This window comes from Podarcis melisellensis (assembly GCF_964234715.1).
Source record: "Podarcis melisellensis genome assembly, chromosome: 1".
NCBI lineage: Eukaryota > Metazoa > Chordata > Lepidosauria > Squamata > Lacertidae > Podarcis > Podarcis melisellensis.
In genome coordinates, this window is record NC_138528.1 from 33,195,974 (window position 1) to 33,221,686 (window position 25,713).

The 25,713-nt window shown below is 40.6% G+C and overlaps 1 protein-coding gene and 1 long non-coding RNA gene across 11 annotated transcripts in view; one reads left to right on the forward strand and one right to left on the reverse strand.

The window, feature by feature from the left end:
* Positions 1-25,713, reverse strand: part of LOC309373375 — a 173,852-nt gene that overhangs the window by 57,805 nt on the left and 90,334 nt on the right. The window lies entirely within an intron of this gene.
* RALGAPA1 (Ral GTPase activating protein catalytic subunit alpha 1) overlaps positions 4,647-25,713 on the forward strand; it is a 123,203-nt gene continuing 102,136 nt past the window's right edge. For 5 of the 10 annotated variants that reach the window (XM_081908134.1, XM_081908137.1, XM_081908136.1 and 2 more), the window contains exons 1-7: positions 4,647-5,111; positions 19,052-19,162; positions 20,247-20,296; positions 22,448-22,505; positions 23,630-23,673; positions 23,900-24,077; positions 25,485-25,600. In XM_081908134.1, coding sequence (XP_081764260.1) covers positions 5,006-5,111; positions 19,052-19,162; positions 20,247-20,296; positions 22,448-22,505; positions 23,630-23,673; positions 23,900-24,077; positions 25,485-25,600 — 663 coding nt within the window. In that variant the 5' untranslated portion in view covers positions 4,647-5,005. The remainder of the gene's footprint in view (positions 5,112-19,051; positions 19,163-20,246; positions 20,297-22,447; positions 22,506-23,629; positions 23,674-23,899; positions 24,078-25,484; positions 25,601-25,713) is intronic. The other 5 variants (XM_081908140.1, XM_081908143.1, XM_081908141.1 and 2 more) reach the window with 3 other exon arrangements.

Below are 25,713 nucleotides of genomic sequence, written 5' to 3' on the forward strand. Positions count from 1 at the left end.
AAATTCCCACTTCGCTACCCTATCACTCACTTTGCTTCCAAGGATAAAATGAGCTGGGGAGAACTACTGTGCTGAATTTTTTTATAAAGGCATTGCAAGATGGGATGCTTGATTTTCAATCCACTCTGAAGACGAACTGTGAAATAAACATGGAGTTTGCCTTCATTGTTGTTGCATAATCTTTGATGCTTCAGCTGATCAGTCCGCTACATTTGCAAGTCTATTTTCACATGTTCAATTGCTATATGTGAAGTTAGGCTATCATGCCAAAAATTTACTTTCACTGAGGTCACATTCTCATCATACATTTAAAGCACCTTTATAGCACTTTTCACAGCAGTGTTTTTTTTCTGGGGGTACTCAAGGGTATGCAGTACCAGCACTTTTTTTAAAGGAGAAAAGCACTGGTTTAAAGTGTGGCACTTCCTGTAACAAATTCATGGTGAGTACAGGCACCATTTTTCTAAAAGAAAAGCACTGTTTAACAGACATAGCTTCCCCCGAAGTATCTTGTGAACTAAACTTTACCCATCGCACCTAGAATTCTCAGAACCCTTATCAATTCCCAAGATGCTCTGGGGGAAGCAATGTTCTTAAAACGTTCTTTAAATGTATGGTATGAATGTGACCCTAATCTCATTTGCCATTTTGTTGTCTGTTGTTTGAAGAAACCCTTTTGGTCGCACTAGAGAGCCTTGTTTGGAAACAGTTCTTAGCTTCAGAGACCAGCATAGTCCCCATGGGGTCCAAATGGAAGAGGACCTCCTGCCACAAAAAGTTTTGTGCCAAATGAGTGATAGCAATGAGTGAAAGCAGTGTTTGGGAAGGAGCCGATGTCTGAAAAGCAATTCATGATTCAGCCAACCTTCACTAGTCAACAATTTAAGGATTTATCTTCCTCCTAATTTTGTTCTGCAGCAACTGTGTAGTGCCTTCTCATCCAGGAATTTCTGGGCTCAGATGTCTAAGAACAGTAAGGAGCCCCACCATGTCCCCACCCTGCTAATGTGTTCATAGAAGCTCAGAGAGCAATAGCAAGCACATGACAGGCCAGCTTATTTTATAGCTATCCCCAAAATAGTGGCAAGTAAAATGAAAGTTAGAATCATTAAGTTTGTAATGGCATCTTGAAACAGTAGAGGCAAAAGGTGAGTCCTCCTGTGGATTGAAAACTGGCTAAACAAAAGGAAGCAAGGTCAAGACAATATATTTTTCACAAAAACAGGCAGTAGGGTCTGCACTTGAACTGTACCATTTAATTTATATATGATAGTGAATCAAGGGTGAGTGACAAGATTGCTGAAGTTGTAAATGATTCCAAATTAATCAGAATAATGAAAACTCTTCAAATAATGAGACTCTTCAAATGCTCCAGAAAGCCAATTTTAGTGACAAACATATTTTTGTTAATAAACAATTTCATACTTAACTGTAAGATATTAATTATAGTCTTTTGTCTCAATCTTTAAAGCTGCCTTCATGTACGATGAAATAGTTATTGTGTGATATGCTTTCTTGAACATTTTTTACTTGTTTCTATTTCAGCATGTCATTTGATTGCAAGCTAATCTAAAAGTACATGCTGCAAACAATCTGGAATGTGTGCACAGATGAGAAAGGGTCTGGAAACCAAGCCTTGTGAGGACTGGTGGAGGGAACTGGGTATGTTTAGACTGGTAAAGGGGAGACTGAGAGGATATATGAAAGCTACTTTCAAATATCTCAAGGGTTTCCACATGGAGGATGGAGCAAGCTTGTTTTCTCCAGGTTAGAACCTGAAGTAATAGAAAGGAGATTCCAACTAAACATCACGAAGAACTATCTGACAGTAAGCTGTTTGACAGTGGAACAGACTCCTTTGGGAGGCTGTGGACTCTCCTTCATTGGAGGTTTTTAAGCAGAGGTTGGATGGCCACCTGTCATGTATGAGCTAGTTGAGAATCCTGCATTGCAGGGGCCTTGGGGTCCCTTCCAACTCTATAATTCTATGGTTCTTTTAACTTCTTAATGCCTGTAAGGTATAATTCCATTGCGTGGGAAAAAAATTCTGACACCCATAAAAGAGTACAAGTGAACAGAGAGGAAAATTAAAGGTTAAAAAATTAAACAATTTATATTTTTGCTAATGTACAAAAAGTGCAGTGCTCAGGCCAGAACCCTCACAACACTTTCAGCATTTAAGTATTGATCCCAACTGCCAGAGTTGGCATTTGTGTAGATATATGCACAAAACCACAAATACAACAGAAAGTTTTAATGATGATAATGTATAATATTTTACAACAATGCTGGAGATGCTTAACCAGGAAAGGGAAGAAGAAGAGGTTGTAAGAGAAACTGAATTTGATATTTGTGCAACAGTATGCAGCGGACAAAAGGCACACTAATTTTTCTCTGTTTTTACCACGAAGTATGGGAACCTGCACAAAGCCTATCACAAAATTCCATCAGAGTTCAAAGTATGTAAGGATTAAGCATCAAATACAGAATGTCTCGCTTTCCCTGAATATTAAGTACAGAAACATATAAGAGTCCATCCCACAGAAAAACAACGAAAGAATAGAAAAAAAAAATTGTCCAAGGAGCCCGATGTTGACCTATAGCTGTGGGGTAAACAGATTTTTTAAAACTTGAGTACAAATTATGTTGGTTTGCAGACAATGAAAAATGAAGCAGTAATCCTCTGCACATTTAAGTAAGAATAAAAGAAAAACCTCTGAAGACAGTAAGACATTCTTACAAGTAAATATACTTAGATTCACACTACATGAGTATCTCTTGTATTGATGAGAACAATATGAAAGTTAGTTCTCTATCCCATTCAAAAATACTATTGTGGGGGAGTGAGTGTTTAGAGAACATTCAGGCAGTATTTGATATGAAAAAGTAATTTAGGGGCAAAATGAAGCAAAGCGCTACAGATAGTAACTGAGAATAAAGGATAACTGAGTATAAAGCAGTGAAGGTGAACAGAACAGGCAGGAGGTCACGTACAAAGAGGGAAAGGTATGGGCCAGAAAACAAATGTACATATCTGGTGCCTGTTAATCTAAATTCCAGGTATGTTAATCTGTAACCACAAGAAGTGGTGCTTTAGAGACTAACTAGTTTATTACAATATTTGTTTTCGTTGGAGCTCAAATGCAGCACAGGATAACCTAAGATAAAAACTAAAGCTAATATGAATACAAAACACACCCTTTGTTATTGGTGCACCAAGTCTATATGAAAACAAGGCAATGCATGTGACATTCTAACTTTTGGTAATACATAACTACAAGGAAAAGGAAGGTGTTATTTTTATAGTAAGTCAATAATTCATAATCCTGAAAAATATAAAGTTGCTAATTAATTTCATTCTATGATTCTGTTTCCTTATCCCCTTGCAACTAAAAGTGAATGGATGGACACACACATTGCACTGAAGCTAAATTATGTGGGACAAGTTCCCAGAGGACAGGCTGCTCCTGTGTAGAAATGTTTCAGTGGTATGAGAATGGCACTTCTTTTGCAACTTTGCTTGCAGACAGAATGCTACACTGAATGTGTGAAATGGGAGACAAATGACCTTACCTCTGAGATTGATTCTAGGGATTGATACTTGCACACCTGAGCTTAAATTAAACACTGAAATTGTTTGTTTTTCCTTCCTTCTGTTTTGCTAGCTGTGCAAGTGAACTCAGCCAGATATATATAGCTGAAGGAAAGGGTTTTTTTTCATAGTGGAGACTGACCTCTAGGATAGATAATTACATTCTTGCACAATCCTATAATGTATCAGTGACAGGAAAATGTGCAAGTGGAAAAGAGGGCTTGTCCCCTTTCAGAATAAAATACCAATTCAAAGTGAATGGACATATAAAACACTTAATTTAAATTAATTAAAAGTGCATGAACATAGTGCAGAAGTTCTTCCAAGTCCTGACAATGAACATGATTTCAAGCATTGAGCCATAAGAGCCAACTATAGAAGGGCCATTATACTCAGCAGATAAACTGCATGCAGATTTGCGGCCTCTTCTTAAAACAATCACAGCCAAGAGGGTTCCAAATTTTTCCTTTCAGTTTTTTAGCTTAAGAATTTTTATATTTCTGAATCCCTAGATTTTATAGCTCTAGCTTCTGCCAGAAATTTTATTTCTAAAAGCAATGTACAGAACACCTAAAGTAGCAAAACTGATTTCCTCACCGGACAGGCACCACCCTTTGCTTCTTTAGAGTACAAATCTAACTAAGCATGCTTACTCGGGAGTAAATTCTAATGAGCCCAAAGTGGCTTACTCCCATGAATCTTCTCCCCCCACGTGAGTAGTAGTAAGAACTGCAAAGGGGCTTGGCGGCACCCAAAAGACCAACAAATGTATTGCAGATAGGAATACATAGGAAGTTCGTCAAGCTTTCAGGGTGCCACAGGACTCTCGGCTGCAGGTGGTCGCAGCCTCGACGTCCGAGCGCCAATAAACCACGCTACTCTCCTCCTCTGCCCTCACGAGACCCCACTGATCAAGGCTCCCCCAGCACGTAAACGAAGGCGACGCCGGAAGAACCGCCTTCCCTTTGAGTCTCCCGGCTATGACGTCAGAGCGAAGGCGGTTGCCATGGGAAGCCTGGAATTCGCACCTGACGGCTGTCGTGAAACGTTGGGGGGGGGGCAGTGCTCGGACAGTAAGGGAGGAGAGAGGAGGAGGAGGAGTAACGCGGTGCTGCGGAGCGAGAAGCCCTAAGCCAGCCCTGCCTACCTCGCCACAGCCGCCGCCAACCCTCCCTTCACCAACCCCGCGCGCCCGAGAGCTTCGAGTGCGCCGGCCGCACCCGCCCCTTCGGAGCCTCGGGGCGCCGCCGCTGCCGCCGCCTGCTATGTAGGCTGCGCTGACCGGGGGCGCGGATCCGGAGGCCGCAGCGCACCTCAGGTTTCGCCGGGGGGTCCCGGCGGCGTCGACTGTACGGGGAGGGCGTCGGCGAGGACAACAGCGCGGCTGCCCGCCCCGGGGCCCCCGCAGGCGGGATGTTCTCCAAGAAGCCTCACGGCGATGTGCGGAAATCCACGCAGAAGGTGCTGGACACCCGCAAGGACCCGCTCACCCGCCTCAAGCACTTGCGCGTCGTTATCGGTGAGGAAGGGGAGGCGGGGGCCCCGAGGCCCTGCTAGCTGCTAAGGGTCTGGAGGGGGGCGGGGGGGGGACCTTGGTTGCAAGGAAAGAGGCCGGGTTGGAGAAGCCCTTGCTGGGTTGGTGCCCGAGCGAGGGGGGAGGCCGTCCCGAGAGCTTTCTCCTCCTCCTCCCCTCCCTGCCTTATCTTTGCTAGAGGTGGGTGGGAAAGAGAGGCTGGACGGTGCTTGGGGTGCTTTGAGGTTGGGGAGCAGCTGCGTTTTTGGCGAGAGGTGAGGAGAAGCTCCATCCCAACTCTTTTGTTGGCATGACAACCCGGACACTGATGGCACTGTGGGAAATGACAGGCGAGGAATACCTGGAGAGTGATGAAAATATCCACCAGCTGCCTGTTTTTACACACGCCCATGCTATTTACACACACACACACACACACACACACACCCATGCCTGACTTGCCTTGCATATATTAAGATGAGGCAACCTGCTTTGCACCCTGTGTTGCGATAATGTTTTGGGGGTTGTTGACTGCTGGGTAAATATGCTGCTTTCATAGGTGCAATTGGGATGGTTGTCAGCCCTGTGCTTTGAGTTTGTGTTTGGGCATGTTCTAGAATGTCTTAACTTTGTGGAATCTGGTATAGGGTTTCTTGTCTTCTTATGCTTACTGCCCAGAGTAGTACTTACTTCAGGCTGTGCAGTCTCTGAGAACACAAAGCTGAAAGTTAGGGACACAGATTGTTCTATCTATGCAGTTTGGGATCTTGTCTTCAGCTCAAGAGTGTATTCGGGCAAATCTGCCCCAGGAAGCTTCCTGCTTTTCTACTAGTGCATTCCAGCACCTGCCTAAGACTATGAAAAGTTGCAGGAAGTGAACATTTGGATGGGCTCTGATACGGAGATTCATTACTTGTTTCTATTTGTGGTCCATTTTGATGAAAATATGTATTGAGATTGCTGTCTTTGGTTGGTGACATTCATTAAAATAAACATAACATAGAGTTCTAGTATTGTGGTGTGGGAAGGGGCAGCATAAATTAGCTAATCTTAATTAACTAATCCCTGAGGCAGGAACTCAGATACTTGTTTTGACTGTGTAAGCCCAAGGGTTTGATAGCATTGGATCTGACTGCTTTTTTTCTACAAACTTGTTACTCACTCATGCTTGATTGAAGTGCATTATTCCACATGTTTTCATGATGAGTTTTCATTCTGTTGGTTTTGCAGGTGTCAGCTTATTTAAGATGAGTACTTTATGACAAGTGTATGATAAAATGCAGAATCAAAAATGTTTCAAATTACTTGAGTCTTCATCAGAGTTGCAGTCCTATGCATGTTTACTCAAACCTAAGTCACACTTTAACCATTGGGCCTTACTCCCAGGAAAATGAGAGTTGGATTGTATCCTGAAGCTTTCATATGCAAGCCTGTATATCAGCTTACAATTAACAGAATCAGCAGCTGGCGATACACAAGCGCGCGCGCACACACACACACACACACACACGTGTGTGTGTGTGTGTGTGTATGTTAAGGTATCTAATGGATACCTGCTAGCATTCAGTATTGTAATTTATGCATTTATTATTAATTATTTTCATTTCTATACCTCTCTATATGGATTTTAAATAAAGCTCAAAGTGGTTTGCAACACATTAGAACATCATATAAAACAATCCAGAATCATCATCTGCTTTGGTGATCACTTGTAGCTATAAGATTGTCTTCCATGAACACGGTCTTAACAGTGAGTCTGTAAGTGACTGTGGAGGCCAATTCTGGATACATATTCCACAGTGGGGACATAGGTTTCTGGGCAGGAGTTGATCACAGTCAGGGTTTGCCAAACATGCCTTCTTCTTAACTTGTTTCTCCTTTTCGCCCTGAGTTTGTACTTCTTTCTTCAAAGTCCATGACACTTTGGTAAAGGCTGTTTTCCAGTTGGAGCGCTTGCAGGCCAGTGATTCCTAGTCATTAGTGTTTATGTTACATTTTTAAGGATTTGCCTTGAGAGCATCTTTAAATCTCTTTTGTTGTCCACTGGTATTTTGCTTTCCATTCTTGAGTTGGGAATAGAGTAGTTGCTTTGGAAGACGATAATCAGGCATCCGAACAACATGACCAGTCCAACAAAGTTGATGTCGAAGAATCATTGCTTTGACACTAGTGACCTTTACTTCTTCCAGTATGCTGACATTAGTTCACCTGTCTTCCCAAGTGATGTGTAATTTTTTTTTGAAACACCATTGATTGAATATTTCAAAGAGTAGTAGATGGCGTTTATAACTTTTCACAAGTGTAAAGTTGGTAGTACAATAGCTTTGTAAACAAGCATTTTGGTTTCTCTGCAAATGTCCTGGCCCTCAACACTCTGTGATTCAGTAGGGAGACTCACACAGCTCAGGCGATGCTGTCTGCTCTTGTTGAAACATAACTGCCCAGGTAGGAAAAGTGATCAGTGCTTTCCAACATTACACCATTAAGTTGGATTTGTGGTGCTGTAGAGGGGTTGTTTTGTGCTTGTTGGTGCAGCATTTTGGTTTTTTGGATATTGAGCGATAGGCCAAGTTTTCCATAAGCTGCTGCAAAGATATTTAGGATGATTTGGAGGTCATCCTCTGAGATATAAAAGATGTTGTGTAAGAGAATACACAATGACTTGTGTTGCATACATCTTGAGATTATTATTTTTTTGTGGCTCTGTGTAAGAGATTGCACGAGTCATTGTGCTAGCACCTTTTTGAGACATTGTGGAACAGATCGTAGAATGCTTAGCACTACAAGAAGCACTTTGCTTTTTTGTGCTAAGTCAGGAAAAGCCCTTCTGCTCACAGAGCAGCATTGCTGGATCAAACCCACTGATTGTAGCTGCATTTCAAAGGATACTATAGAAATGACCTCTGTTTGCCCAGAAATACTTGTTTGCATGATATATTTTAAAGCAGTTTCTGTCCTACTCTTTGGATAAAACCTTTCAGCCCAGCAAGCACAATAGGCCTAGATGCCACTTGATAAGTTGCCTTTAAAGTAGGAAATATTAAAAGCAGTTTCTGATGCAGTTCTTGAGTAGGAGAGAAGCACATCCTTAAAGGTGTTCTCTGGATCACAGCCTATCTAAATATTTTGTGGTACCAGAGTGCTATAGTGGATGGAGTGTTTTATTTGAAAGTGTGAGGTTATATAAAAAAAGATCCAGTCTCACTCAGTTATTTGAACTCTTTAGCGACACTATCCCTAAGGCTTTGAATGGGTTACAGGGTTAGAAACATACAATCAATTTTCCATTTTTTTAAAATCAAGATTTTAAAAAGCCAGCTCTTAATCTCATTCTCAGTTAGAGGCTTAACACTGGCTACCAAAAGCAGAAGGCTTTTGACACAGGCTTGGATTTTAACAAGACTCTGAAGGAACAGTGTTACTTTATTGTGAAACCTCCAATGAGAACATTTCTCTTTGCCCACAACAATGATCATGTTTCATTTTATGCATAGTGATCAGATCAATTGGAAGTTACACTTCTCAGAAGAGTAAGTTTGTAAAGATGTTTCCAGTAGTTACATTGTCTACTATTTTGAAACTCATATGGATGTTAACTGTGCATTGTATTACAGTGGTACCTCGGGTTACATACGCTTCAGGTTACAGACTCCACTAACTCAGAAATAGTGCTTCAGGTTAAGAACTTTGCTTCTGGATAACAGAAATCGTGCTCCTGCGGTGCGGCAGCAGCAGGAGGCCCCATTAGCTAAAGTGGTGCTTCAGGTTAAGAACAGTTTCAGGTTAAGTATGGACCTCCGGAATGAATTAAGTACCATATTTTTCGCCCTATAGGACGCACTATCCCATAAGGCGCACCTAGTTTTTTGGGGGGAAATAAAGGGGGGGAAATTATTTTTCCTGGGCCTGGGGAAGCCCGAGCTTCCCCCGACCCCAGCCCCCAGAACAGGCAACTCTCTGCAAGCTGTGGGAGCCCGGCGCCGGGCTCCCGCGCCTTGCGGAGAGCTGTGCGAAGCTTGGAGAGCGAGAGGAGTCGGTGCGCACTGACCCCTCTCGCTCTCCAGGCTTCAGCAAAAGCTTGCATTCGCCCCATAGGACACACGCACATTTCCCCTTCATTTTTGGAGGGGGAAAACTGCGTCCTATGGGGTGAAAAATATAATACTTAACCCGAGCTACCACTGTATTCCTGATGAAAGAACTGTGTGCTTAAAGCAAAATTATTTTAAATTTATTTATTGTACTGAAATTCATTGTTTGATGAATGAAACATTAAGTACTTTTTGTCACATTTGCATTGCAAAGCATTTGCCATTTACTATTTTGAAATACATATTGTCTATGAAATATATATTGTGTATTCAGGTAGTACCACACCTGTTACTTTTAATTCTGATTTTATTTGTGGCTTTCAGGAAGTCTGTACATTCATAGCCTTTGAAATTGGATCCACTGTATCAGAGGTTTACTTTGGAGGTGATAAGTTGATCCATGATTTAAACAGAGACTTCTCTGAAAAGTGGCAATAGGGACTCCTGACCCTTTCTGTCAGTGTTTTGAAAAGTTGCTCATTGCAGTGTTATAATGTATGACCAGTCCTATAGAATACTGTGAGTCTTCTGAAAAATGTTGAACTGGCATTAGTTTGGCTACGGAGCCAAAGTCTGGCATACTACAAAAATACTATGTCATGTTAATTTTGCATGCTGAAAAATATCTAAATATTTCACATTTCCCCCCAATGGCTAAAGGCATTGGAACTCCTATATGTGATTTGTTGGTGGATGGGAGGCAGAGCAGTAAAATTTATTTAGGCTGCAATCCTATGTAAACTTGCATGGGAATAAGTCGAGTTGAAACTAAATTGCCTTTCTTCTGCATAAGCATATTAGAGTTTTGCTATTAAGTGTGTTTTTAAATGTTATATTCAAAGGGTTGCATCAAATGGGGTTGCTTAGCTTTTGTAAGTGAAACAGGGAAGGAAGCAGTTTTGCCACGTTTTCCAGCTTTGATTTTAGATTTGAGTTATATTATATTCTAGTATTTTCCATTTTGGATATGCCATCCCACATCACTGGTCTTACTGTATTTTATTTTTAATTTATTTGTTAAATTTCTATACTTCTCCTCATCTGCCGGACACAGGGCAGTTTACAATATAAAAACACAAAAATACATAACATAATAACAAACAGAAACAATACACAATCACCCCACAATTTAAAAAGCCATATACTGTATTATTTAATTAGCCAAATTTTGCTGACTATTCCTATTTACTTGGAACATTCCTGACTTGGAACCATAGAAGAATTCAGCAGAGGAGAAAGCTTCAGAAGTTTATTTTTCTTGATAGGTAATAAGAAGTGTAAGTTACCCCAATGAAAGGATTTCTTAATTCAGAAATATATTGTGCACTGTAGAACATATTGGCACTTTGAGAATTTGTCCTTTTTGGGGTTTTTCTTGGGACCATTTCTGCCACAAGAAATTTAGTTGCTTCTAGAGCTTCAACCCATTTAAAACATTTTTTAGTTGAGTAATCAATTCAATTTGTATATGGGTAAAGATAATATTTCTGAAGCAATAAATATATGATTAATCAATTACTGTAAACCTTGTAGCTCTAGTCACCTTCTCCTGCTTAAGCTAATTGTAATGGAGCGTTTGTAGTCTGCATGGGAATACAGCATGTTGTTTCTTTTACCTTCCATTTGGGCAAATCACATGGAATCCACAGGAGAGAAATAAAACCTGTATATGAATGTTGGAGAGTGTTGGACACAATGCTTCCTGCTGTTTGCCTTGCCTTGCCGCTGACTGCTTTAGGGTTATGAGGCAAGCAGCCTTCACCCCTGCCCTTGCTAACAAATGGCATGACAAAATATATTTTTTTAAAGAAGGTGATATGGGAGACAGGAAGATAAACTGCTGCCTCCCCAGTGGCTTTATAGAATATTTGAAAATATTTTACCATGGTTGTATAATAGCTGCTGATTTTACACATGAGCATGAAAGCAATACCACCCCTTTGTCAACACAGGCTAGTATACTGGAACATAACCATCTGAGAAGCTAAAAAGCCCTCTTTGGGCATTCTGCCTCACATGATTCACAGTTGTGTGCAGCAGGCAGTGGGGCTGCACTTGCTGACCCTGTTGAGTAAGCCATGCAGCAAAGTTACTCTGTATTCTCATACGTACTTGCCTGTATATCAACAAGGTTGAAACTGTCTAGGCTAGGGCATAGAGCTTCCCCAGACACGTGAAAGAGCAGTAAAGTATTTACCATCCTGGTTTTTAGCAATCTTTTATTGCTTCTTTTGAAGGGGGTCTCAAGGGTATGAAAAAGGAAAGGACTACTTATTTATTGTTGTACCTAGATCATCCTTCAATTTCCTCCATCTGGTCTAATTTCTGGCCTGCAGGATCGTCTGGGAAGGAAATACAAAAGGCCTGCTTGTATAATAAGATGCAGCAAACCTGAAATGAGATTAGGAAAATGATTTTCCAGAAATTGTGGGTGACTTAACTTCCCAGTATTATTCTCTAATGAAGTAGCTTCAGAATTTTGAAAACAGGGCAGTGTTGGACTTACTGCAGAATGAAGCCCCCCACCCCTCAAAGTTCCAAGTGTATATCTGGATGGCAGTGCATTATAAAACATCGCAAATATCTCCCAGGACCATTTTTTTAAAAGCATGTTATATTGAAGAATCAGAAGTATCATTTCCCTACTTACTTGCACTCTTTACCTAAAATGTGCATTTGCCAAGTGGGTGCATGACAAGAGTTACAGTGGGGAGGGAATCAAACTGCAAGGCAGCCAATCCATTTAAAACACACACAAACATACAAACATACAGAAAAAACACACACACATGGGAGACCACACCTGCATAACAGCATAGTTCCACATCCAAATCAAGGTAAAGGGAAAGGTTCATAATAACCCAAACTGAAATTTGCCACTGTAGATAAGTAGATGTTGTTCACAGATGGACAACTGTGTGGCAGATTCCCCTGGCACTGCAAAAGTAGTCAAAGCACTCTGTTGCTTTAACATGGGAATGTAGCTCCTTCCCCACCTCCTTGAATTTTATTTTATTTTATTTAGAACAAAATCTAAACGGTTTAAGCAAAAAACAACACACAAGTGAACATAAACTACATTTGAGATAGTGACCTTCTAGTGCTAGTGAGTGTGCACATGCCTGTATTTTGTGCTGTATTTGCATGTCAGAGTGAAGCCACATGATGATAAGCACTTGTATCAAAAGCATTCTGTATGAAACCTTTAGGTTGCTTATGTGCTGACAGAGAATTCTCATTACATTATGATACTACTCCAAATAAAAATTTCCACACCTCCCCACATTTTTTTTAATAAAAAAAACCTACCATCTGTTCAAAGATCATTATAGTGTATTGCAGGGGGCTTACTAAATATAAATAGACACAGCAGTGGAAAGGAAATGCTTAAAATTATGCATTGAGGTTGTTTGCTGAATGCTTTCACCAAGTTGTTTACTTCTGTCTTACCCGTGTCAATGAAATGAGCAATAAAGCCACATATGCTTGAGGATAAATATACCTATATATACATGCATTATCCAGGTTTCTATAATGGATGTCATCACAGTATTCTGCTCCATATAGCAAATGGAAGAACTTAAGTTCTTTGTTTACCATTGTCTTAATTTTCATTCCTTCCCCCTGTTGCCTCCCGTATCTTGAATTCTATATTGTAAAAGATCTGTCTTCGTGGTGTTACTCTGTAAGATGCCATGCATATTCATGGTGCTGTATAAATTAATAATAATAATTCTATGCACAAATTGGGATGCGGGTGGCACTGTGGTCTAAACCACTGAGCCTAGGGCTTGCCGATCAGAAGGTCGGCAGTTCGAATCCCCGCAACAGGGTAAGCTCCCATTGCTCTGTCCCAGCTTCTGCTAACCTAGCAGTTCAAAAGCCCACCAGTGCAAGTAGATGAATAGGTACCGCTTCGGCGGGAAGGTAAATGGCATTTCCGTGCCCTGCTCTGGTTTTGCCAGGAGCGGCTTAGTCATGCTGGCCACATGACCCGGAAAAACTGTCTGCGGACAAAGGCTGGCTCCCTCAGCCAGTAAAGTGAAATGAGCGCCGCAACCGCAGAGCCGTTCGCGACTGTCAGGGGTCCTTTACCTTTACCTTTTTTATGCACAAATTAGATTTTTAGCATTTATCTAAATGAGTTCTTTAGGTTTGTCCAGATGTTTAAATGCTGTAATACCACCACCACCACCCACGCACACCCGGCAAACTGATTAAAATAGCATTGTTGTGAAAAGCTGTTTACAAGTATTCAGTTTGGTGCAGTGCTAGGAGAGAGCAATGGGTTGTATTAAATGGGTAGTATAGCTGATGGTAAGGCTTCCATCACCAGAATGGAGATGAAAGCAATTTTTGGATATTCCCACTCTGCCTTGCAGCCCCTGACCCTACAAACTGTTAGTGATTCTCCCTTCCCCTTTACTTCCCGGGACCAGACCACCCAGAGCTGATCTTTTTTTTGCCGGGGGGGGGGGGCTTCAGGGAGAGGAAGAATAGCTGAAAATTGTTTTCCTCTTCGTTACACTGACAGAAGCCTACCATCAGCTGAATAATGCTCTTGGCTACAACCCTATGTCTTTTGCTATGTAAAATGCCATGTCTAGGGATGGTTTCTCTCTCTCTCTCTCTCTCTCTCTCTCTCTCTCTCTCTCTCTCTCTCTCTCCCCTCTCTCTCTCTCTCTCTCTCTCTCTGTGTGTGTGTGTGTCACTCATGCTTATCTTGTGTCACTTACCCCAACATTTTTTTTAAAAAGTGCCATTGGTGTTAGAAAAAGGAGCGGGTAAGAGAATAGGCTGAAGGAGGGGGCACATAATGCACAGTGATATTCACACACAAAACGAGCAGGAAAGAGCCATAGCACATCTTTTGTATGCAGGAGGGCCCAGGTTCAACTTCTACCATCTCCAGGTAGGACTGGAAAATATCCCAGTCTGAAACCCCGGAGTGCTTTTTGTTTGTTTGTTTGTTTGTTTGTTGTTCATTAAATTTGTATACTGCCCATACACCCATAGATCTCAGGGTGGTTCAAAACATAAAATTACAGTATAAAAAACACAAAATAAAATAAAATAAAGACAACACGATAATCCCCCAACCCACAACACATTTTAAAGGGCATTAGATGTCAATCAGCCCAAGGCCTGGTTAAAGAGGCACATTTTCGCCTGACACCTAAAGGTGTATAATGAAGGTGCCAGCCAAACCTCCCTGGGCAGAGCATTCCACAAACGGGAGCCACTGCAGAAAAGGCCCATTCTCGTGTTTCCACTCTCTGAGCCTCTTGTGGAAGAGGCACACACAAACATGCCTCAGAAGACGATCTCAGGGTCTGAGCAGGTCCATATGGAGAGAGATGGTCCTTCAGGTACGGTATTTATCAATCTATTGATAAGCCATAGCTATAGGAGAACCTAAAAGGTAAAGGTAAAGGTACCCCTGCCCGTACGGGCCAGTCTTGACAGACTCTGGGGTTGTGCGCCCATCTCACTTAAGAGGCCAGGGGCCAGCGCTGTCCGGAGACACTTCCGGGTCACGTGGCCAGCGTGACATCGCTGCTCTGGCGAGCCAGAGCCGCACACGGAAACGCCGTTTACCTTCCCGCTGGTAAGCGGTCCCTATTTATCTACTTGCACCCGGAGGTGCTTTCGAACTGCTAGGTTGGCAGGCGCTGGGACCGAGCAGCGGGAGCGCACCCCGCCGCAGGGATTCGAACCGCCGACCTTTCGATCGGCAAGTCCTAGGCGCTGAGGCTTTAACCCACAGCGCCACCTGCGTCCCATAGGAGAACCTAGATCAGTCCAAATGCACATGACAGGACTACAACAAAGTATGTATGAGCTAGGCATTAAATGTTGAGGTGTTTGTTTTGGAAAAAAAGTCTAAATGTCTGCACACCCCCCAAAAATTGATTTAATCAAATACCAAAGTTTTTCCTTCATTATTGTGCTACTTGGCATTTGGCACAGTGGTTTTAATCATCATCATCAAGTCCGTATGAGGCTGCTAAACTGGAGGTTGTATTGGAATCTAGGCAGAAGTCTGCCTCACATTGCATGGCAACAATAAAGGAACAGTTATTAATATCTACATATGCCTCCCGAATGTTAGCATAAACAAAAGCTCCTGCCAAGTACGGTGTCTGATCTCGCAAACAGCTCCCTAATGCAATAACCCTCCAACTCTGAAGGCTGGGCCTATCCTTTCTATTGTTTAGGTTGCTTGAAATCGCTTCCTGACAATCCATTTTTCTTAGCCAAACTGTTTTAAATAAATTTCTGCCATGCTATCTTTGGGTGAGCCCTCACAAGGCAGCTCACTGTGAAAAACACTCAAAAGAAAGCAGCTGATCAACAATACATGAAAACAACATCAGATAAAATCAAATGCAGAGGACCAACAAAACACAGTAACAACAAATGTGGCCAAATAAACAAGTCTTCAGGGGCCACTTAAACTTTGGCTGCAAGGAACTAAGGCCTCCTGAGGGCAGTGGTTAGTAATTGCTATTCTGTGCTACAGAAATATATCAAGAATTGGCATAAAGCTCTATTGCAGTAGAGTAGACTCTACTGAGTACAGCAATGATGTTATAGCCTAAGTGCAGTGACCAAGTAAAGATCAACGTTTTAACAGAAAGTCTCCTTAGAGTTATGCCAGGTCAAGGTCTATAGAATCTTGTCAAATATGACTCACGTCCAATTTATGTACTAATTCTACCACCCATTCTTGGTTCTTGCATGCTAGAGGCCAGGGACTTCTCTCTTGCTATATACAGATAATTTAACATAACACAGTATTCATAGCAATGCTGATTGCTGCTGTTAATAGTCACTACTTAACCTTACATACTTTTGAGCTTTGCAGAGATCTGTCATGCTTGCATCTCATTGCCTTTGGGCCTAAAGTTAACATTTTCTTCTCTCTTCTTGTGTTCATGCACACATTACATCTATCTTTGCAAACTGACAGCAATGTTTCATTCATCTGATGAGTGAGTTCTAGTCCATGAAAGTTTGTAGCACAATAACACTAAATTAGAAAAATCAATTCTGCCTTGTGATATTACCAAGGCTTTAACATGCTAATTTTCATATTCTTTGTATGAGTTGTTAGAATTGAACTTTTTATATTATCCAAAGACAGCACAAGAATAAATGTATTATTTGCTTCCAAACTTTTTATGAACTGTGGGGAATTGGTACGTGGGGGGGGGGGAGGTGCACAGACTGTGGGGAGGTAAATTGCAGGGGAATCTATAGCAACCTTCTGTTCACCTGTTTTTTGAAATCCAGCTCCCCCATAACTTCCCTAGTGTAAATAAATTGTTTCACGTAGTTTTATCCTTAGCTACAAATTACTGAAACTGGGCTACTTCCTAAGTGTTTGCTTTTTCTGATTGATTTGAAGAGGAATTCAAACAGAAGGTTTAGTTTAAAGTTAAAAAGTGTGTGCAGTTCATGAAAGTACCGTATGCCTGACTGAAGATAGTTACAGGTGCCCACATTTACACAAAGAAGTGCATTTAGGAGATCCAGTCTGGTTTGTCACCTTCTGAATGTGTATTTTTGAAAGTGGTTATAGTTTTTACGATCTCTCAAACTTTCAATAGGACCTATGGATGTGCACAGGGTTCCATATATCATTGTTGCTATGTCATCTTTGGGAAATTGCTGTCATAGTTTACAAAATCAGGACAGTGCTTTAAGCCCTTGTTTGAGTTGAAGGCACTTCTGCTTGTCCACCCCATCTGCACCCCCAGAAGCTACACCCCATGCTATTCTGGAGGGTCCTCCAACTCATAGGAATGGCTTGCGGTGAGCAGTCAAGGTTCTGCAGCAGGAAGATAAGACCTGAGAATTTTCAGTGCAGAACTGGAAAGAGGGAGACATTTTTCACTAGTTTCACTTAGCAGCAGCATTTCTTTTTCTGTTGAATTTTGTTTTGATGTAGCTGTCGGTTTTGGTGGTGAAATTCCTCTTGATGGCAACCAGGAGGAGTACTGCAACTCCCCAGTAAACCCCTCCCTGCAAACTTGCAAAAAAAAAATCACTGAAATAGCCCTCAAGATTTGCTGCTTTTGAATAGGGTTAGGGTTGTTAAAAGATCATTAAAATATCGTCAGTAATTCACATTTTGTTTGTTACATTCTCTTAATTTGATCTCCTTCTGTATATCTTTTCATTATGTGAACATATCGTTCCTAGTATTATGCTCTTGCATTGCACTGCAAAAGCTACCCCCTTATTCACTGATGAACTTCTACATGGCATTTATATTGGGCAAATATACATAGCATGGGTAAACAGAGAATCCAGATTAGAGAATTCTCTAAAGGTGACAGTTAAGTGTTTTGCTATGTATTGATGTAGGAAATAATTGCATATTAAACTCTGTGCTTGTCTTCTGAGAAGTAAGTCCAATTGAGTTAAATGGGGAGTTACTTTTAGGTAAGTGTACATAGCAGCAGTGGGGAATCTTTGGCCTGCGGGCTTAATTATACACTCCAGTCTCTCCAAATAACTTGCAAGGCCATTTTCTTTAGACCACATCCACTTGGGTAATGGTATCTGCTGCCACCTATCAATCTCTTCTGCCACTCTGTGTTTAAATCACAATTTTTGTAGATTTCCATCTGACCATGGCACTTCCTACTTCAATTTCTCCTTCCATCACCACTGTGTGGCATGGGTTTATTTTGGAGGTCCCTTCGGCAGCATTTAAAAATGGTACTTTTCGCAGTGTCTGGTATCTGCTGCTAAGGTTATTACTGGGACACTCTGGACACTGTGATTTACTTCCTGCCTTCCTTTGCATGACCAGCTTGAAATCAAGGTGGACTCCAAAGGAAAAATTGGGGCCATGCTTAGAACTTCTAAGGAAAAACTATGTATTCTTCCACATGACGGAGTGGATCCAGTTCTCCACCAGTGTGTAGGAGTGCGGCCTTAAGCTATGAACATTTTGAGTCCTCCTTAAGTAATTGGTACCACTGCAGGTACCAATAATAGAATTTGAGAGTGTGAGGGATAGACCATCAATTAAAGAAATTGTGTTTGGATTATCAAGAAATTACTCAAGGGGCATTTATACTTGGTGGGCGTGGCAGAGATTAAAATGTGATTACGGTAAATAGTTCATATAGTGAGTTTTAAAAAACAAATTATTTTCCCCAAATATGTCTCTTTTTCTCAGTTAATTTGGCCTAGCTGCAGCTGTGACATAAAACCCCTAAACCACGGGTCTGCAACCTTTAAGACAAAAAGAGCCACTTCGACCCATTTCCGAAGAAAAAAAACCTGGGAGCCGCAAAACTCACATTATAAAAATAACTTTTTTGTCACTTTTTTATTATTTCTTTGTTTGACCCCTCAGAATTACTCCTCCTCATAGAAATAAACGTTAAATTAACAAGTTACCTTTTTTGTGTGTCTGTTCTTCACTCCCCTTGAAAACAGTGACCAGCGTACATGCCCCCTTTCAATGCAGTGACCAGCGTACATGCCTCTTACAATGACTAACGCACGCACGGCCCCCATGCGACGTCACAGCCAGTACAGCGCCCGCCACAGTGGGGAGTGTCGGGGCGCACAATGCGCCTCCTCCCCTTGCTAGTATCCGCCCCGGAGCCGCGGCAAAGGTGTAAAAGAGCCACATGCGGCTCTGGAGCCGCGGGTTGCAGACCCCTGCCCTAAACTATCTCTGTAAAAATATAAGGGGGTATAGAAGGTTATAGAACTCGTTACTCATGTTTTGTAATGTAATTATTAACTGATTTTTCTATTGTTATTCAGGAGTGTTAAGTGTTTTGTAGTGCTGGGTAATAATGAAATTATATTTTGATTGTTTTGCAGAGAATGCAGAATCTATCGATCTTAAGCAGTTTTTCGACCTACATTTTTCACATATATATTACATCTTTTTTGAAAATTTTGTGACTATTGAAATTAGTCTTAAACAGAAAGGTAAGAATTTTTATTAAAATGTTTGACTTTGATTTTAATTCTTACATTTTGCATACATGTCATTAGCATTACCAGCCAGTGCTTCATTTTCTTCTGCAGTGTGCTGGGTCTGATAAGTTCAAAGTTTTTAACTTGGTTTACTAAAAAGAAGTAAAATAAACATGCTAAACTATATCACTCTCTAGAGCAGGAGTAGCCAATGTGATATCTTTTAGATGCTGCAGCCCCGGCCAGTGGTCAGGAATGATGGTGGTCGGATGGAGGACAACATATTGGCTGCCCCTTCTCTTGGGCATCAGGAATATTTACAATCCAAATTTTCTAAATTTGCCTTGGGAAATTTCCCCTGTTCAAAATTTTGGAAAACCCAGAACACCAAGCTATATTATTAGATGTTCCGGTGATTCATTGTTTAGGCTGCTGCAGTGCATTCTTCATGGGACTGCCCTTGAAGACAGTCCACAAACTGTAGCTGGTGCAGAATGCAGTTATCAGGTTACTTACTGGTGCCACAAAGTGAAACCATGTGTCGCTGCCTAGCTGATTTAAAGAGTTGAGTCTGGCCTATAAAGTCCTTAACAGCTTGGGACCCCAGCATTTGAAAGAGTACATCTCCTGCTAATCTGTGCCTTAAGGTGTGAAGGACAAGCTCTGTTTGTAGTTCCATCAACAGTAGTTTGTTGTGTGATGCTGTGGAGGAGTGCCTTCTCCCTTATGACCCTCTGGAACTCCCTCCACTGGATATATGGGCGTCTCTCATGTTATCTATTTTTATATGTCATGAAAATGTATTTCTGCATTCAAGACTCTGGAGATGGCTGATTTCAATTATTATTTTTTCTGCGTAACTGTTTTATGGTATGTTTTATGATTTTGTATTTGTGTTGAATTTTAATGACATATTTGTGTACCCGCCCACCCTGTGCCTGTAGGTTGAAGGACGGGCTATAAATATGATACATTTCTCCCTATTAGGCAGCTGGGTAAAATAACAAATTTCAAAACGGTAATAGTTTATTATTACAGAACTGTAGTTATTTTCACTATCTTTAGTTGTTGAAAGCAATCCTGTTTTTGAATTTAGGTCACAAGTCACAGAGAGAAGAACTAGATGCAATACTTTTTATTTTTGAGGTAAGATTCTTCCAATGTAGAAATTCTGTTGTCGTCTAGGTCTTTTATACTGATCACATTTTTATACATGTTCTTGTAACGCAAGTGGTAGCGCGTAAAAGTTAAGCTGGAAAGTCAAGAATTAGTCTCTGATGAAGGGATAGTTAGCTGGACTCTTAGCACTCCTTATCAATATGGCCAGTAGTCAGGGATAATGCATTGTAGTGCAGCAACACTACATGGGCTCTTCATCCCTGCTTTAACGATTTTATAAAATCCATTTGTGGATTTTAATTACCTGTTGGTTTTTTTTTATTTTTTAGTAGTAGTAAAATAATAGAATTCCATAGGTGGGATCATAAGGGTCATCTACTCCACCTCCTGCGATGCAGGAATCTTTTGCTCAACATGGGGCTCAAACCCACGATCCTGAGATTGTCTCGTCTTATGCTCTACTGAATGAGCTGTCCCAACTACAAGTAGGACTCAGTCAAATGGCAGAAGGTAGAAGACGTTGGGGGTGGTGTTCATTGACCGTAAACAAGAAAACTGCTTTTAGGTATCCAGAAGGACTTTTGATTAGCTTTCATGTTACATACCCCTTAACACATACACCAAACTGACATTTATTAAAATTTCTCTTCCTCCCACTTTTCTAAAGAAAATCTACCAAATTCAGTTTAGAATTATATAACTCATCTGTCCCAAACAAAGATTGATTCATCCAGACTGGGGTATACACAATAATAAATCCTTGATAACTGATTTCAGCTAATTTCAAGGAAGTGATACATTTGATATGTCATATTTTAACAGCTGCTAGTTCAGACTGGAGAGGAGTCTTAAATGCCATGCAGTGTATGGGTACTTAAAACTAGAGTTGGGAGGAGGAATCCCAAATTCTTCTGTTCTTTGAATTTTAGTCATAATTGCCAATTGTTCAGACTTCAAACAATTGAAAAAGGCGCATGTAGAGCTTCCTCCCTTGCTTGCAGCTTGGTCTGCATAGGTGGAACTTCCAAATTTGATGTTTGATATAAACATCAGCTAAGGATTTTTGTTGGCATTCTTTAAATTAAACCAATGAAGCTGTGTCAGCTTTGATCATTTCACAAAAGAAAACTGAGTCAATAGTAATCTGAAGTGCCAATTGGTCTCCACTTCTCAGGTGACATTAGAATATCCCATACAGACACTTGTTGGCTGGGGATAAGAAATTACAGTGCAGCTTTTTTTGTAATTCCAAAGCACATTTCTTTTATGGCAACATTGTTCTTGCTTGAATTTGTTAGCAACTGAAGTGAATGTCTAATGCCAACAAGGAAAAAAAATTCTGAAATGGAAAACGTAGTTGGAAAACTTGTGAATATCTGATCTGAAAGCCCCTGAGGTCCTGTAATTAAAGTCCTGTAATGAAAACCAGGGCCACCTTCAGTTACTTTAAGACAATACATAAATGTGTTAAATGACATAACATAAGATTATGCAAACTAGTTATTTATTTATTTGTTTAAATTATAAATTATACATTATAAATAAATACCTTTAAATTCACTATATTTTAAACACTTTGTTCACTCTTCGAAATAAGGACAAAAAAATCCTTTAAGGAAGACTGGGAACCATTTTTGGCTTATTTACAGAATCACTGCAAAGAATTGGACTCACTAGTAGGTTTTGAGTAATCATTTACAATATAAAATATAAAAAGGAGCAAAAAGGAAATATGCAGGAAATAACATTATTTTGAAATAAACCAGAGAAGGTGGCTGAGGGAAGTCCAGGGGGAATGGGGAAATTTTGGAATTATGAAGTATGTTATTTGTTATGATGTAATATTGGAAAAAATGGAAAACTTAATAAAAATAATTTTTAAAAATCATTATATTTTAAACACTATGTTAACCCTTCTTGTCACAGTAGATTATTTTGTTTTCACTTCTAGTGATGGTGGTCTTCAGAAGTTAATTATCTTTGAAACTTTTAAAATAGCTGTTTCTAACAGTCTTTTATTGATAATTTTAATATTTTGTTTTTATTTTGTAATCCTCATAGAGGTTTTATTTCAATGAAGCTAAATAAGCATTTTTTAAAAATAAGTAAATGATACCTGATAGCAGCCATTGTGCCCTAATGATTCTTCTACGTATTTATTGACTTCTGCTTTTGTAGAAAATTTTACAACTTCTTCCAGAAAGAATTCATCAAAGATGGCAGTTTCACAGTATTGGTATGTATTGGTAATATGGTAATGGCACTATCATTTTTATTAATGTAATCAGTATTCTCAAGCATCAAACAAATGCTAACATTGCTTTATACAGTGTTATCTGCTGTCACGTCTAATTAGTGCTCTTGGAGAGAAAAATATTAATGTCATGGACTGAAGGAGGAGTGGCTGAATTGATGGCCTGGGAGCTAGACCAGACCTCAAAGTAAAATTACCCGGCCCCTGGCATTCTGATAAACTTTAATTAGGGTCTGATTTAAAAAGTTTGATCACTGTGTTTCAGTTGTAGGGGGAAGAAATATTTGCATGTTCCAAGAATTAGAGATATCTTACATCTCTTGTAAAATTAGTGAAACATCTCATTTTGGATTTTATATCTAATGCTGCGCTGTGCCTGAGGGCTTATCCTCCATGACTGCAACAGAAATGTGGACATTTGGGTGGGTGGGGAGAGCCTAGTTTGTGGGGCAAAATGCACATCTGATCCACAGAAGTTGGCCATCTGGGGCTTAGCGTACCCAATTCAAAATGTTTCTTTTGTTTTGTCACTGATTAAGATAAGTTAAGGAAAATTCCATGCATTTGCTACTTTGCCAACTCATGCACACATTAGTATGTAAAATTGCTGGCAAATGCTGCATATATTAGTCATGTTTAATGCCTCTGCATAGCGTGTTACAAAGGCACAATGAATTCATTAATTGATGGGAAATTCATGATTGGAATTGAAATTAAAATATAATTAACATACATATACTTTAAATTATAAACAACATGAATTATGCATGTTTCGTACTCCCACAGAATCCATCCAGCGCTGCAGTGTCTTCTTTAATTTTTTGATGGCAAACTAGCTATTGCTTTTGCTGAATGTGCTAATTGGAATTATTTTATTGTTTGTATGGAGAAAAGTATAGGTCCAGTTTTATTAAATGGATGGAGAAGGTGGACTTTTCTCACTTCTGGCATTAAGCTTGTTGCCAGAGGGCTTGAAGGCTCACCAAGAATAATCAAGAGTTTGCCAAGGACTTGTTATGAAGACTTTATTAAGTCCGACCGAGGGCTCTCACACATTAAAATGGCAATGAAACAACAAATACTGAATGTGTGGTTTTTCTTTTCAGGATTAATTTTAAAGAAATTACTTCACACAGGGAATTCTTTAAAGGTATGACTGATAACCTTCTTGTTTTTTCTTCATCGAAGAAGGGGAGGGAAGTAAATAGTATTTCTAATGTTGGGCCAAATCTTTAGAAAGCTATTTAAAGGTGTCTCATTGATTGTAATTGGATTAATCTAAGAGTTGTATCAGCACTGAGTTCAGGTAACTGTTGAAATTGTAAATTTAGCCTGTAAATGTGACATTAAAACCTTTTATCACCTTGTTCTTCAAGATTCGTCGTGAAGGTGTACGTCTCTTCCTCTTGTGGTTGCAAGCACTTCAAAATAATTGTAGTAAAGAACAGCTATGTATGTTTTCTTGTTTAATTCCTGGATTTCCATCACCGCAGTCTGAACACGGGCCTCGAACACTAGATAATCTCATTAATCCTGTGCTCAGTGTTCAAGAAAGTAAGTATGTAATGGTCATATGCATACAGTATATTTGTGATTAGTTGTTGGCACCTGACTGTCTCAAAAGACTGTAGAGTATGCCTCTGTGGTGAAATCAAACCACTGTGTTAGCAGCACAGAAGTGACCCCCTCCCCGGGGTGTATGGACGTCCTGGGCTGCCCAGACAACAAGCCTTTGGCCTCGCTGGTGTGGCCCAAAGGAAAGCAGAGCAATACTTTGACACCAGCTTGGCTGCAGGAGTTGCCAGAAGGAGGTGTACAAGGCACCATCCAAACATCTTAGGGACTCCATTCCAGATTTGTGTAGGGTTTGCTCCTTCGCCTTTACTTCTCCTGAAGATGTCGCACAATCAGTGGAGGTTTAGGATCAGAGCTTTCCTTCTCCTGGATGGGCTACCTTCCCACGTTGATGAGCCCCATCTGCCCCTCACTTTCCTCTACAGCATGTGCAGAAACTGCCTTCTTGACCGTTGTTCAATCCGCCAGAGGCTGTCTTCGCACGCAGGGGAAGTCCCTAGCTCACCGAGGGTTTGAGACCCATCAGCTACCCTCACCTGGTTTAACCAGCCAGTCAAAGCCGTTCCCGGGGTGTGGCCGCTGTCACATGCTGACAGCTTCTAGGAGCCACAGGTGAAAGCTGAGTGGGGAGTGGGGACCGAAGTTGTACACAATACCCCAGAAGGAGCATGATGTGTCCCCCACCAGAACTACTATCCTTTCCTTACACACACCCCACTACCCTTGTCATTAGTAATGCAGTCCTAAGCATATTTACCCAGAAGTAAGGCCTTCTGAGTTTGAAATTGAGTTTAGTGACTGAGATGGAGAGCATATTGCAATCTTTCACTTGTGATTCTGCACCCTTGGAAGGAATTACCATTGAACTTAGTGGATTCTCTTTTCCACCTGCTGCCTTGTGTGTCCCCAAACTGCAGTGTGTCAGCCATTGGGTAGAAGGAGGGAGCACGTCCTTTTTGATGATCCAGCCCTTGCTGGACTCCTGGTTTTTCAAGTTATTTCTACCTGAATCAGAAGTAACTCAATGCCTGGAGCTTTGGGGGAAGGCGGGATTGCTAGAAGTGACATGCACATATCTACATAATGGATGTTATGTTGCAATTCATTCCTATCCCAGAAGGTTGGTTGATTCATAGTTGAGCACAGTGTTAAAATAGTTCCTTAAGATAGAAACGGTATTCCTTTATTGTTCTTCTATGCGTAGTTTTGTGTTCACTCATAGAATGCTCCCTGCTTTAAACAAAGGAAGCTATGTGCTTATGAAGTGAAAACAATCATGCATTAGCTTTCATAATGTATTCATTTTATTTATTTGAATTTAAGACATGCACAGTATACACTGTAACATACCCAACCTAACAACCTGAATATTTATTATTTGAGCAGCACAAGTGACTGTAGAAGAAATCACTCCACTTGTCCCCCCACAATCAGGAGATAAAGGACAGGACGATCTAACAAGCTATTTTTTAGAAGCACTTTTGAAATACATAGTAATTCAGGTATGTTGTGTTACCTGCATTTACTTGAAAAATGATTTTCTAACTAATATGTAATTTTATTATTGTCGACTGCAGGAGATCCACTCCATTCCAATTTCTTTCTCTTGCTGAAT